General features: G+C 36.7%; 1 protein-coding gene across 1 annotated transcript in view; it reads right to left on the bottom strand.

Annotated features, from left to right (window-relative positions):
* The window catches only part of Tfec (transcription factor EC), a 65,362-nt gene that overhangs the window by 32,346 nt on the left and 17,630 nt on the right, over nucleotides 1-15,386 (bottom strand). Inside the window, exon 2 of the mRNA XM_032905269.1 lies at nucleotides 2,108-2,359. Within this exon, the coding sequence (XP_032761160.1) occupies nucleotides 2,108-2,287 (180 nt within the window). The 5' untranslated portion in view covers nucleotides 2,288-2,359. The remainder of the gene's footprint in view (nucleotides 1-2,107; nucleotides 2,360-15,386) is intronic.

The following is a 15,386-nucleotide window of genomic DNA, read 5'->3' as shown; positions in this document are numbered from 1 at the left end:
TTTGTGGCAAATACTGTAATTCTAGCCCTGAAGAGGTGGAGAGGAGGAGGTTTGAATCCAATACAAACCACATAGTGAGACTCTATGTCAATCAACAAAGTTTGCATATTGAAACCACAAATAAAACCTTCAATATAAAAGAATGTGGGTGAATAATCAATCTTCATGTAAGAGACCACACAAACTTTACAGCCCCTTTGAGACATGGACTCCAAGAAGCAATAAGGATTTTAGTAAATTGTAATTACAAAAGAAATGCTCTAGCTATTGGGGATAATATGTGTGTGAATGATGGCATCATGCGTCAAATGTTGATATGACAAATTTAGGTCAGAGACCATATATAAAACTCTTACTTAATAAATAAATCTCTAATCAAACTGACATTCATGATGGTTGTGAGACACTTTCATTTAGACAGTTTCTAATGCAGTAGTTAGAAACAGGAAATGTCTGCAGCTCTTTCTCATCTTGTCTACAGATAGTTAAACCCCTTGAGAAGATCGCCCCTTCTAAGCTACGCAACTCCCCTTCACTGGGGCTGCCTAAAAGAACCGGCAGGCCGCACATTTCCTGTATATGTATAAACTTACTCCAATGGCAAAGATAAGGCATGACCTAAAGAATAAAAGAAGATTCTACGGCAAGCCCAGAGGACTGATCCATGCTGCCTACATAAGCCAAAGACTGCTTCCGAGATTTTACTCATAATAAGTTGGCTCACTCACTACCATTGCGATTTATTTTGTGGAAAATCGATAATCTTTACAAAAAATAAACTTTGGAAGAAGTACTTGAAGGATAAATTGTACTGGGTGTACTTCTAATATTTATTGTCCAGATAGCTCTCATTATTAGATATAGTTTGTGTTCTTCATGAAGTAAACAGAGAAGCTGGTTCTGTATTCCACTTCTGAAAGTTCCATAGATGATAGAGATAGGTGATAGATAGATAGATAGATAGATAGATAGATAGATAGATAGATAGACAGACAGACAGAGAGAAGGGGGATAGATGTGTAGATATGCAGATATATATGTACATGTATGTACTTCTGAAAGTTTATATGTATATACACCCACTGTTAAAATGTTTAAGTAAATACACACACAGGGACCAGCATTCAGTTTTGGATTTCAGAGAATCCTACAGTGTGATAATTTTGTTTTTCATTGAATAATCTATTGGATCTTCATTCTTTCCTACTTTCCAAGTTAACACAAAATTTACTGTTAGAATATTTCTCTCCTCTTTGGGGTCACACAATGGGAGCCCGAGTCCTCTGCCTGAGTTCTCTGAGGCTGTAAATTTAAAATTAGACGGGGCATATTCATGAGCACATTAGCTGGCAGAAGGATAATTCAGGTGTTAAGAGAACAGAGCTCCATCAAACCAATCGAGGAAAACAAGGGAAAGGAGAAGAAAGCTACATTATCAGCGTGAATTTTCTTTAAGACAGTGCTGCAGTTTTCCCAAGTTCTGGTTATTTCCTACTTTGTGTCATTATTTTTCAGTATTTTTGGAGATTCGTGTAAAAGCAAATCACATTCCATTCTTGTTTAATTTGGAACCTCATCATAACTTCATGTCAGTTATTTAGTATGTAGCAGAGAAGAATGTCTTTAAACTTAAAAAATATATTGAAAATCAAGTGTAAAAAATTGAGTTATAATTTCATTAAATATTTAACGTGATAAGATAATTCATTTATTGCAATGAGCATTTTTTTAGAGAACGAACTCGGTGTTCTTTTAGTAATTTCTACCAGTTCCAATCTATGGCCTATTTAAGATATTGATAAATTCAACTCAAGTTAATCAGAAAGCCTAAACCTTTATTATTAGAATCAAATCTTCTAAATACATAGGATTTTGAGTGGCCCATTGATAACTAGTTGAGTATCAAAATGAATTGGCTAATTTAGTATTAAAATGAGCAGCTATAACTTATTATGTATAATTAATACGTGTATGATTAATAATTACAGATCAATTAGTTAAAAACACATTTCTTTTGTCTCACTTTTGTCTGAAGTATTTACTGCAAAATTCTTAACTTCAACCCCTAGTACTAATGACAGACTTTATAACCAGCCATTGAACATACCCGCCATTCCACAACACCGTCTTCTTTCCCAAGAGCCAGAGGATTTGTGAATGGGTTTCCTGCACAGCCAGCATCACTGTCTGGGCTCCTGGGTCCATGCTCTGCCAGAGGCATGCAGCTTGCTGCTAGAGGCTGTGTTCTCTTGAGAGTCTGGTTGAACAACCGATGGTCAAGAGTCATAAAAGGAGTTACTTGCTGTGTCTGAGCCTTTGGAAGCTGAGGCCTCGTAGAAGTTTCTAAGTGTGCCTGGACCTACAGATACAAAAACAAATAAATGAAACGGACAACACCATGTACTAAACCGTTTTTCTTCCAGCAAAGCAATACTATAATTCAGATTCTTTAAGATTATATTGATGCTTCTTACCTATGATGACCGGATTTTAATGATCTGATGCTTTTAAATCATGACTTAAAGTTTGATGAATAAAATGTAATGTTAGCCAGGCTTTAAATCATCTATTATTTGTAACAATGAGGGATAAATGTAAAAACATTGATACTACATGAGTCTCTAAAAAAGAAGTCTTAAAATGTCACAGGTAAATAAAGCATATTCAACAATGTAAGTGGTCTTTATATAATATATTATATTTTATATTATATATAAAAATATATAATATATATATTCTCGTGTACAATAAAAGTTTTATAAATAAAATCTAAAATCATAAGGAAGCAGAAATTAGAAGTAGATATACTATTAAAGCATGAGAGTTTAATAGTGATAAAATCCTGAGCGACTTTATTTTCTACTTTTATGTATTTTCTAGTGCTTCTATTTGAGCAGAGTTTTGCTTTGTAAATATTTTGAATTTTTTCTGTGCTCTAACAAATAATGAGAACAAATTAGTATGCATCATCATGAATCAACAGGTAAAAAAAAAATTCACTGAGAAAAATGTCTATTCTTGTGTGCCAACTAAACAAATGTGTTTTGAATTCCCTTTTACAAAATATACCATTAAAATTCTGGGCATCCCCACTCACACAGATGGCCCTGGTTACACTCACTTGGTCCCAAAACAAAACAAAAACACATAAAAATGAAACACACAGGATGTGTAGGGAAGAAAGGGGCTAGAGGAGAAGGAGGGAAGGAAGTGGTGGGGAGAGTAATCAGAACACGTTTATACAGGTGTGAACATGACAAAGAACAAATTTAACAATAGAAATCTAGGCATGCTCCGCTTCGTTGTCATAGTTAATATTATCCCATAATTTTTAAAAGGAACAGCTTTAAGCACCTCAAGCTTCCCTTTAAAAATCTGCAAATAGAGTATTTATAAAAACCTATTAAATGGAGTATTGCCTGCCAGTTGCCTTTATATTTACTATGCTGTGATGTGGCTTTTAATACATTTTCCTCAAGTGGCCTATATATAAACCTATTTAATTTTCCCTCATGTTAAACAATAGCAAAGATTGCTGTACAGTGCTTATTTTTCCTTTTATTTCATTACACAAACTACTCCTTAAATCCCTTACCATGTATTAGCTCAGATAAATAGCCTGTAGAAAGTATTTTGCATTTAAATTAGCTGGTTTGGGGTACAATATTGTAGTAGTTACTTTAGTCTAATTCTGTTATGCTGACATTTTTAGCATTATTTTAATTGTGCTACCATAAAATAATTTTTCAGTCATATAAAAAAGATTAAGACTGGTAATAAAGATTACACATATTACTAATTATATGACTATGAGCTGTAAGGCTGTAAAATAACATTTCATTAAAATGCCAATGGTAATGTTTTAAGGGTAGCTGTTTAGATGATCCTAACTTCTCTGCATACAGTTACAATATAGCTGTTATAAAGAACACTTCCAGTTTCACAGATCGGAGCAATCTTTCATACTGCATAACCGAAGGAATGGTACATAATGGAACTTGTATTGGCAAGTGGACCATATCTCATCTTTTACGTAAAGCATCTAGAATTAGAATTTAGTTCACTAACTAATTCGCTTTCCACCCTTCACTCAATGACACTACACATATTTTTGAGCCTTATCATTCTAAGAGTTATCAAGAATAAAAAAAAAAATTTCCATGCGATCCCAGAGTTTTTCTACCTCATCATCTATTCTTTAGGACGAATTTAACTACAGCAACTATAGCCACCAGAATAGAATGCAAAGCAACAGGTACTAGGCACTAGGATGGGCAATTTGCATGCAGTGTCCTTGATGCTGTTTGCCTCTATCTTTATGTAAAACCCAGGAAATGCATACCCTTAGTACCCCTCCTTACAATGTTAACTGTTACTGAGATTCAGAAGCATTAAGCAGCATACCTGTGGCCCTTACCGCAAGTAGGAGATGTAATTAGAATACACATCCTGCCCTCTAAGCACAATGACATTGGCTTCTGAGTAAGCTCTGTAGTAGATGCAATGAATCTTAAATGGCATGAAAAGGTGGTGCTTTTTTTGAACATCTAAGAAGAGAATGTGTTTATAAGCCAGGTAGTGGATGGAGAGGCAGCCTTACATAGAAGGAAAATGAAAAGGTTTGTGGAAATAGAACTGGGGACAATGTCACAAATCTGTGTCATTAGAGAAGCCACGGATAGTCTATAATGATAGACGAGATTCACAATGGGACTGACTCTTATCTAAGTGGTTGACCACAAGAAATTACAAGGGTTTAGCAGACAATGGTGGAGATTGTCTTGGATGCTATCTACTCATCAGTCAGCTAAGCAGGAAAGTCTTTGTTTCCTGGGCACAGGAAGAGTTGATTAACTGTGACAACAGGATTCCCCCCAGATCATCAGTAAACCAAGCAGGGAAGTCTTTGTTTCCTGTGCACAGGAAGAGTTGGTTAACTGTGATAACAGGACTCCCCCCAAATCGCTGACGTTTGTCACACACAGATACCAAAACAATAGAGCAGCTCAGGGTGAAACACCAGCCAATCCGCATTCAAAACACTTAAATTTCCTGGGTTCCTAAACCACAAAGGGTCTACTTGATTTCTCTACTCAATGCCCCAATATTTTGTGGTATTCAGTAAGTTGAATTATAGGTTGCTGTTCAATTTTTCTTTCAAGAGTCAAGCATGTGGGCACTAAGCAACATGTTGAAGACAGAGGGTGAGTACATTCATGTCTCTGTTCAAATGGCTTATTATAGTCTCGATATGGCCATGAAGGAAGGGAGAGAGCTCTCTACAGAAAAAGACCAAGTTCTTCTTGCTGGTTGCCCAGCTACCATGACTCCTATCACAACCAGAAAAGAGACGTAGCAGGTTCCTGAAGGACTATGGGTGCCATGAGTGGTTGAAGGAATGGGTCATGAGATCGAAGTGTGTATAAGTGCTCTGGAGAACAGAGCTTTGGGAATCCACAGAAGGGTTGCTAAGGCATTGACTACCAACCTTAACGTGGAATGGTTCCAGCTGCCACAGTTTGAGATACATCTCACTGGATCACCACTAGACTATTTTAAAGGAAGGGAATTTTGCTACTTAATATAATCAAAAGGTCCTATTTCCCAAGATTCTAAACTACGTTTCAGCAGTATTTTCCCAGTGTTCTGATATTACCAAACACCCATTCCCACATGTCTTGTAATCATAGTACCCAAGGCCTATTTATCACAGTTTGGGGGTCATCATTTTGGCTTTGTCCGTCACATAATAATGTCTTGCTATTTATAGAAACTAAAAAGTTGTACTACCAGACAAAAATAAGCACGGTTTGAAGATAACACCCCAAAGAAGCATCAGAACAAACCCCAGAGCAGAGAACTTAGAGTTACCTACTCGGGATTTAAAGGACTGATGATGAATATGCTGAGAAGGCTGAAGATGCTGGGGAGGCTGAGGAGGCTGAGGTAGTTGGGTCACATGAAAGGACATGGGACCATGTAAGACAACTAGTGGACATTCCAATATAAACAAGAGAAAAGGCTAGAGACTGAAATGCTACAAGATGAAGAATGCCTTTTGCGGGCTTATTAAATGCAACACAGCTGGAGAGAATCTGCAAGAAAGGATGCCTCAGAAGGTACCTAAAATACTAAGATGCAAAGAAAAATAGATGGTTCTTCAAAAACACACAATATCCAATACCTACAAAAGTGTCGTAATGAAAATGCTACATGATTTTTAAAAAGAGCTATTTTGAAACAATGAGTACTAAGAATTTTTCAAAATTATTGTGAGGCAGAGAGAGAGAGAGAGAGAGAGAGAGAGAGAGAGAGAGAGAGAGAGAGAGAATAGGCCTTGACATAGAATATTCCAAATGCATATAGAAAACCATCCCAAAACAAGACATTGAAAAACAATTTGCCTATAAGTTAGGAAAGGATTGGAACAACTGGCTTTTCCCCTGTAGCCTGCGCATGAGAAATGAAATGTAACACTCAACTGCTGAGGGGAAAGGTAGAGGCTAGAGCTGTGTGTCTTGTGAAACTTCCCTCTAAAAGTGAAGGGACACTGAAACAATTTTCAAAGAAATGCAAATTGAGAAAAATTCCCACCCGTGGGCTTGAGAGAGGAGTTAGTTCCTCTTCGGGACAATAAAAGACGTTGTCCAAAGCCTCAGACCCAAAAGAAAGCAGGAGAAAGCCACAGGAGGAAAGCACAGTGAATATTTAAATTTTCTTTTACTTTCAATTAACCTGATTCGTTATACTTTGTTCAAAATGCTAACGATGAGCTACTGATTGCATCTCACACACCCTTGGAAGCCCAACTGCATAATCTATGTTTATGAGTTAGTGACTGGCAGAGGTGCTGGGATACACACAGCAGGAAGGAGGGTGAAGATTGCTTTGTTACTCTAAGGAATATGCATTGTCCAAATTGTACTTCATGTTAGTATTTGAAAATACACATGGACTCTTTGTAAATGAGTTTTGAGAAGGAATGGATATCCACTAAAAATTATAATCCATGTGTAAAGGCAATCGGAGAATAATATCCTCAAAAAAGTTCTCAAAGGTCTACAGGGATGAATTCTCAGTTAAGAGAACTTGCTGCTTTCCCAAAACACAGAGGATCCATTCACCACACCCACATTTCATCTTAAAATGACTTTAGCGTTACCAACATGTACTGTCACCTGAGTTTTTTATCTTAGCTATTCTGATTGTTGTGAGGTGGAACCTCAGAGTAGTTTTGATTTGTAGTTCCCTGATGACTAACGACTTAAAACCTTTCTATCAGTTCTTCTTGGCCACTCCAGATTCCTTTATTGTGAATTCTCTGTTCAGTTCTATACCCCATATTTTGATTGTGATGTTTAGTTTTTTGGAGTTTAGCTTCTTGAATTCTTTATATATTTTGGGTATTAGCCCTATATTGGATGTGGAGTTAGTGAAGTTTTCCCCAATCTATAGGTTGCTGATTTGTTCTATTGACTATGTCCTTTGCCTTACAGAAGCTTTCCAGTTTCATGAGGTCCCATCAATTCTTAATCTTGGAGCCGCAGACATTAGAGTTCTATTTAGGAAATTTCCCCTGGGCTAATGAGTTTGAGGCTCTTTCCCACTTTCTCTTCTATTATATTCAATGTAGCTGCTTTTATGTTGAGGTTCTTGATTCACTTGGACTTGAGCTCTGTGCAAAGTGCCGAGTATGGAATTTGCTGTGAGACTGTCTCCTATGAATATTGGAGGAGATACACCCATGGAACCTTACCAACATGGCTAAGCATGACCTGAACAAGGATACCACCAGGCATGCTAATAGGGAGGAGAACTCTCACAAGACCTCAGCCCTAGACAGAGAACAACAGGCAACTAAAGAATGCCCAGAACAAAAAGGAGTTTTCCCCAGGAAAGAGTTCACCAGTTAGTTATTCAATAGCAAGTGATCCGCCCTGAATACACACAATATTGTAAAGACTGAGCAGGTTGTGTTTATATATTTAGGAAAATACAGAGAGAGAGACAGAGAGAGAGAGAGAGAGAGAGAGAGAGAGAGAGAGAAGGAGACCATAGATAAGGGTGTCACAGGGAGGGATTTACAGTAGGAAGGGGAATGGAGAAGTGATAAAATTATATTATCACCTCAAAAGGAATAAATAAATAACTTTTCATTAATAAAAGTATCAAAACTCAATTCCTTTTAGATATTAATGTACACATGGCTTATAAATAATTAAACAGAAAAATACATCATGTGAGCACCAGTATCCCCCTAATACAGGAATATGTAGAATAATTTCAGATAAAGCAAGTCTCAGATAAGAAATTCATCACTAATATTGAGATAGAAGAGCTGGGGAATGGCTCAGTAGATAAGAGCTCTAATTTGCCAATATCAGGTGTGAGTAACTGATGTCAACTCCCCAGCACTGCCTACCAAGTAGAGCTCATTCAGATATCCCTGTAGCTTTACTGAGGTGGTAAGTAGAGATGGGAGCATTGCTAGAGTTTGGTGGCTCCTAGGCTAGCTCAAAATGCAGTAAGAGACCCTGTCTCAAGGTAATAAAGCCCAGGGAGATGGAACAGGAAGGATACTTGATATCCTACTCTGGCCTCTATGTATAGGTGAATGTACGAGGGCAGACACACACACACACACACACACACACACACACACACACATACACACACACACATATACACACACACACACACACATACACATACACAAACATACACACACACATATACACACACATACACACACACATATACACACACACATACAGACACACACACATACACACACACACACACACACACACACACACACATACACATATACAAAAAAGAGAAGAAGAAAAAGGAAGGAAGGAAAGAAAGAAAGAAACAAAGAAACCAAAAAAAAAAGACAAAGAAGGAAAGACAAAAGGAAAGAAGGGTATTCACAACGATAAATGATTATTTCTCCAAGATGTTAATAAAGTACTTAATGCACATGCAAAACCAGAATGTCAAAAGCCTGAGCCTGAAGCCAATGGAAATGGTAGAGTAAGGAAATGAATTAGTATTGTTGTGAACCGAACTGCTAGCACAAACAACCAAAGGATCTGACACTGGATGTGTTTTCCTTTTGCTGTTTCAGGGCAAAATTAGTGCAGAGATTTTTACTCCCAAAATCATTGATAGAGATATATGAGAATATAGTCTACCCAATGTACTGTATTGTATTATTATATTTTGTTAGGTTATGTTATTATATTTGTTACCTAAAAGTAGAAGTTGAAACAGTAGTAAAAGACAGTTAGTTTTAGGATAGGGGACACCTAATTTGAAATCTTATCATTTGGATCAGCCTTTGAAAGATTCAAGACTATGGATTATCAAAGATTAATTTAAAAATAGAGTAAAACTGAGTGAGTTGAGTCCTGTAGAAATGAGAAGAGCTACTGAAAATGGGAGTAAGAGAGGCATGGCTTGCAGCAGTGTCCATACCTGTGCATTTTGACATGATTTCACTTGAAAGCGTCAGTTTTCAATATACTCACTGAACTTATTCTTCAGTGTGCAGTAACATAGTTTTTGACCTAACTTTTCCAGGGATTTTATAACCCATCAAGTAGATCACAGTTTTTGTTTGTTTGCTTGCTTGCTACTTTGCTTGTTTCTACAGGGAAATTTAAGAAACAAGCAGATATTTATGCCAAAACCAACTAACCTTGGAGTGCCCTACATGCAGACCCATCATTTTTTATTTGATAATACCATCTCCTTGTACTATACCTATTTAAATTTTGCAACCAGTAATGTAAATTATTTTAAGCATAATTTAAATTTAAATGGAATTATAGTTACTTTAGCTTCTTTAAAAAGTTATCTTTTTATAGGTAATTCGACATCCACTCAGCAAATATTTAAGTGTTTCCTTAAAAAGTCAAAACAAAACAAAAAACACAAAACAAAACAAAACAAAACAAAAAAAAGCAGTCCCAAGAGAAAGTTATTCCTCTCCAGAGAGCAAAGCTATGAGCCACATGTCATATGACCCACATGCCTTCATTCATCTACAGAACACTTATCTAGACTGGAAACAAAGACCTTGTGAGGGCCTCTCTGCAGCTACCTCTCCACAGAGACTAAAGAATAGCAGCAAACATCACATCAGAGTCATCTCTGCAGTGACACATTCTGTCACCACTATTTTAACTAGCAAGGCAAACACAGGCTCATACCTAATAAGATCATCAGTGAAATGAAAATGAAATGTATCAACAAATATATATATATAAACTTGGTGAAAGGAAAGCTCATACACAATCACTTTTATACATGAACATGCAAACAAACATTAAGAAGGATGGTAGACAGCCATGTTCAGTACCGAATGATAGACCTTCAAAAATTTGGTTAAATTTACCATCTGTTTGAATATAATAAATGAAGGGACAACATTTGGACTTCATGAATGAATAATAGCTAACTATTAGTTATGTCTCAATTTGCAGAGGTCCGTGAGAGAAAATCTATTTTGGGGGGCTTATGAATCTTCTACCTTTTAGGTACCAACTCAGAAGAGTCAAATGACATTTCTTAATGTTCTGCAGTAAAGATTAATAACTCATTTCTTCAAATCTTACTTTTCTTACAGCAGTCTGTGAATATGATACACCCATAAATCTCATCTTGACTAAACCTAAAATTATACAGCAGAGCCTGTCTGATTGAGATGTAACTACTGAACGAAAGTAGGACTCAGTTCATCAAAAGTTTTACTTGGGTTTCTGCATAACTGTCAGCATATTTCAGTTGAGTATTATATAATCCAGAGTCATTTAATGGATAATGATGTGAAATGTGATTGGAACATATTCCTCAGTCTCAATCATTTGAATTTGGATAATTTCAGTGATGTGTCTTAAAGGAAAAATCTACACTTAAAACATTTTAGCAAGACGTGAGTATTATCAAGCTGAATTTTCCTATTCACTGTCATTCAAACAGTAAAACGTTGGCATTCAATGGGATTCAAAGAAATCCAGCTTCCTGTGCAAATTCGTTTGTGCCATTTAAATGCGTATTCATTGCTTATGTTTATATGAGAACTTCTATCACATTATCATTTCATACATATGAAAGATAAAAGACAGTAACAGCGAATTGTTGTTTAATTTGACTGGCTCTTAAAATTATGTTGAGATGAACATTTATGAGTCATAAAAAATAATTTGAAATCAATATCAGAAATTAACTTCTTCACCTGAGTTTTAAAGCAGTACAACCACATACAATCCATATGCATAACTATAAAGTATTCAGAATACTTTAAGGTCATGATACTAAATATATGTAACATTATATTCATGTTAAGTATTCATTAATTATTTTCTTTTCATGAAAAATATGTAATTAACCTATCACTGAGATACAACTGTCAGCTCAATTATACAAATATTTTTGTGTGTCTAGTATATGGCAGTAACAATAGGCACCCTGAAGAGGTGAAAGTCTAAAAGAGCAATATTTAAACATATAATTATTGTCATGGCAAAATCTATGAAAACAGAAGATGCTATAAAATCAAACATGAAGTCCTTGATAAAATGTGAGCAAGCCAATCAAACATTAAGTAGTTTCTGATACTTTAACAAACACACAGACCTATATCCAGTAGATATTTGGACTGGTCGCAACAGTCAGAAAGTTTAATACAGTCCTCCTTTGACAAAAAATGGAACAGAGACTGAAGGAAAGCCATCCAGAAACTGCCCCACCTAGACATTCATCCCATCTGCAGACACCAAACCATGAGTCTATTGCTCATGCCAAGAAGCGCTTGTTGACGTGAGCCTTGTTAGGCTGTTCCCTGAGAGGTTCTGCCAGCACCTGACCAATACAGACACAGATACTCACAGCCAACTATCGGACTGAGCCTAGGGACTTCAATGAAAGAGCTAGGGGAAGGACTAAAGAAGCTGAAGAGATTGCAACCCCATAGGAAGAACAATATCAACTAACAGGACCACTCAGAGCTCCCAGAGACTAAACCACCAACCAAAGAGTATGCATAGAAGTACCCATGGTTCCAGATACATATGTAGCAGAGGATGGCCTTGTCTGGTGTCAGTGGGAGGGGAGGCCCTTGGTCCTGTGGAAGCTTGACATCCTAGAGTTAGGGGATGCTAGAGCGGTGAGGCAGGAGTGGGTGAGTGGGTGGAAGGACACCCTCCTAGAGGCAAAGGGGAGGGGAAAAGGGAGGATGAAATGGGAGATCTGTGGAGGAGTAACCCAAAAGGGGGATATCATTTGAAATGTAAATGAATAAAATTATTTATAAATAAACAAACAGACGAATTTTTTAAAAAGAAAATACAGTCCCCTTTCTTGTGAGGATTTAATCAAGCAATTATACAGATGACTTTGTGTCTTCAAGTATTCTTTGTAACAGGAAGAAAAGATAAATATGCACGTGTATATTTGGAAAGACGCATTACCTTAGCAGAAGTCTAGAAAGATAGCATTGAAGAGTTTGAGACCTGGTAGCTAAGTATGTAGGAACTTAAGGAAGAGTATAGAAAAAAATAATGAGGGAAGATGAAGCACCGTATTTAAGGAACCTGGAATAGGAGGTGATATGTAAGAAAGGTCGCTGGGAAGGAGAAAACAGAGCTATGTCAGAAACTGGAACTGCAGAGGCCAATGGAACTTACCCTTTCCATTTGCTCGGTATTTAGTGGTTTTGTTTTCTTCACCCCAAGAAGTAAGTGGTAGAAGTTAAGTCCACAATATTTCAAGGAGTAAATAAACTGTGGTCAACCAAGGCCATTGCGTAAAGTAAAGCTATCTGATAAGTGTGAATGGAGTCAAGAAGAAAAGAAAAATGTATTGAATAAATGTTTCAAAAATGAATTGTTGTAAACCACCCCCCCCCCAAAAAAAAACAAGTTCTCTGGCTTAAAAAGTGGATGGATAGCCATGTCCGTCATTATGAAAACTGGTTTTTGATAGGAATGGGGATTGTATAGTACTTTTGTCCGCTATACATATGACAGATAATTCATAATGGGAATAAGCAAATAGCTCAAAAATTAAGTTCTGAGAATCAAACATCTTGATTTTTTTAAATAGCCAGCAAGAGAGTAAAATAATCAATAATTTAACCCAGCCGTGAGCAATAGCAGCTACAGTAATGACTGGCCTTTCATCATAGTTCCACCTGGACGATAGTGCCACAAAGGTTATGAAAGTTACCAACCACATTCTGCTGGGATTTAAGACTCATTCATATCCAGTACAGTTAACAGAATCAAAAATATGTGCCTGTATTATAGGCACTAGGTGAAAATCTAATACTATTTTTCTGCTAAATGGACATATTAATAAATTGGTACCTGAGTAATTATTCATTCACAAAGATTGGCACATCTCTAAATGTTCATTAGAGAAGCTTCCTTAGAAAGTAGATGGTGATTAAAATAGAAATTCACAATTGGTTAACATGTGGTGACTAAGAATATGGAGTTCTTCCTTCTAAATTGAATAATAATATCACAACCTGTCTCTGAAGAGAACAGTAAAGATCATCAAAAAAGAGAGTGTAAGAGGCAGAGGTAGTGGGCATCTGTGGCGAAACAGTATTTTACAGACACAACAGCACCATTTACACATAGGAACTCTCATCACCTGAGCCTGCATGCCCAAGATCTATGTAATAACAAGCCAGCCAAAATGCCAGCATAGATTAGGTCGTGCCACAAGAAGTTTCACTCCTAGACAAGCAGCTTTCTGAAAATTGATGGCTGCTGGAAGGAGACATTTTGCTTTAAGGACAGGATCCCTGAGAGTTACCTATGCTCCAGTAGGTAGTCATACACCCATGAACATACAGGGAGCACTAAGTGGATGTGGGTGGTAGGTTATAAAAGAAGACTGCATAGTTTAGCTGGGAGGAAAAATCACTAAAATTAAAGATAGGGAACTAATTAAAAAGAAGAGGAAAGGGTGAATTTGAACAAAATATGTCACATGCCTTTATGACATGTTCAAGTAATGAAGCAAAAGTTAGCTATGCAACTAAATGGCATGTTCACCAAAGAATAAATACAAATGGTGTTGGAAGACTCAAAAGTATGTTTGATATTCCTATCCATTAGGAAGCCATTATAAGAGTTGATGTTACCCCATCAGAATGGCTGTCATGAAGAATTATCAATAATAACTGAGGCTGATATAGATGGGGGGAAGAAAGCCATTACGCACTGTTAGTGAAACTATTGGTGGAGTATAAATCACTACATCCTGGATCTTCTCAAAAAAAATAAATAACTACCACATAACCCAGATATACAGACCTGGGCAAGGACACTAAATCCTATGATATGGACAGTTCCATATTTACATCCATTTTGTTGTAGTCACAATAAATACAAGTTGGAAGCAACCCTCGTGTCCACTAAATAATGAATGGATGATAAAAATGTGGTATATATACACACTGGGATAAAACTCTACTGCAAATAAGAAGTAAATTATGTCAATTTTCTGAGGAACCATCAGACTGATTTCTATGACCAGCGTGCAATTCCAATGAAAATGGAGGCGTATTCCTCTTTCTCCACATCCTTGCCAGTTGTTAGATCTTAGCCATTCTTATCAATGTGAAGTGGAATCTCACCCTGATGACGAAGGATGTTGAACATTTCTTTAGGTGCTTATCGTCCATTCAATATTCCTCAGTTGAGAATTCTTTGTTTAGCTCTGTACCCCATTTTTAATAAGGTTATTTGATTCTCTACAGTCTAATTCTTTAGTTCTTTGTATATAATGGATATTAGCCCTCTATCAGATGTAGGATTGGTAAAGATCTTTTCCTAACTTCTCATTTGCCATTTGAGACAATTGCCTAATGAAAGTGTCTCTTACAGAAGCTTTGCAATTTTATGAGGTCCCATTTGTCAATTCTTGATATTAGAGCATAAGCCATTGGTGTTCTATTCAGGAAATTGTCCCCTATGCCCATGTGTTCGAGACTCTTCCCCACTTTCTCTTCTATTAGTTTGAGTGTATCTGTTTTTATGTGGAGGTCCTTGATCCACTTGGCCTTGAGCTTTGTACAGGCAGTAAGAATGGATTGACTTCCTCCTGGGCATATACCCAAAAGATGCTCTAACATATAATGAGGACACATGCTCCACTAGGTTCATAGCAGCCTTATTCATAATAGCCAGAAGCTGTAAAGAACCCAGTTGTCCTTCAGCAGAGGAATGAATACAGAAAATGTGTACATCTACACAACTGATAACTACTCAGTTATCAAAAAGAATGACATCATGAAATTCTTAGGCAAATGGATGGAACTAGAAATATCATCCTGAGTGAGGTAACCCAATCTCACACACACACAC

Source organism: Rattus rattus, chromosome 6 (assembly GCF_011064425.1).
Source record: "Rattus rattus isolate New Zealand chromosome 6, Rrattus_CSIRO_v1, whole genome shotgun sequence".
NCBI lineage: Eukaryota > Metazoa > Chordata > Mammalia > Rodentia > Muridae > Rattus > Rattus rattus.
This window is presented reverse-complemented; position numbering and strand designations above follow the sequence as displayed.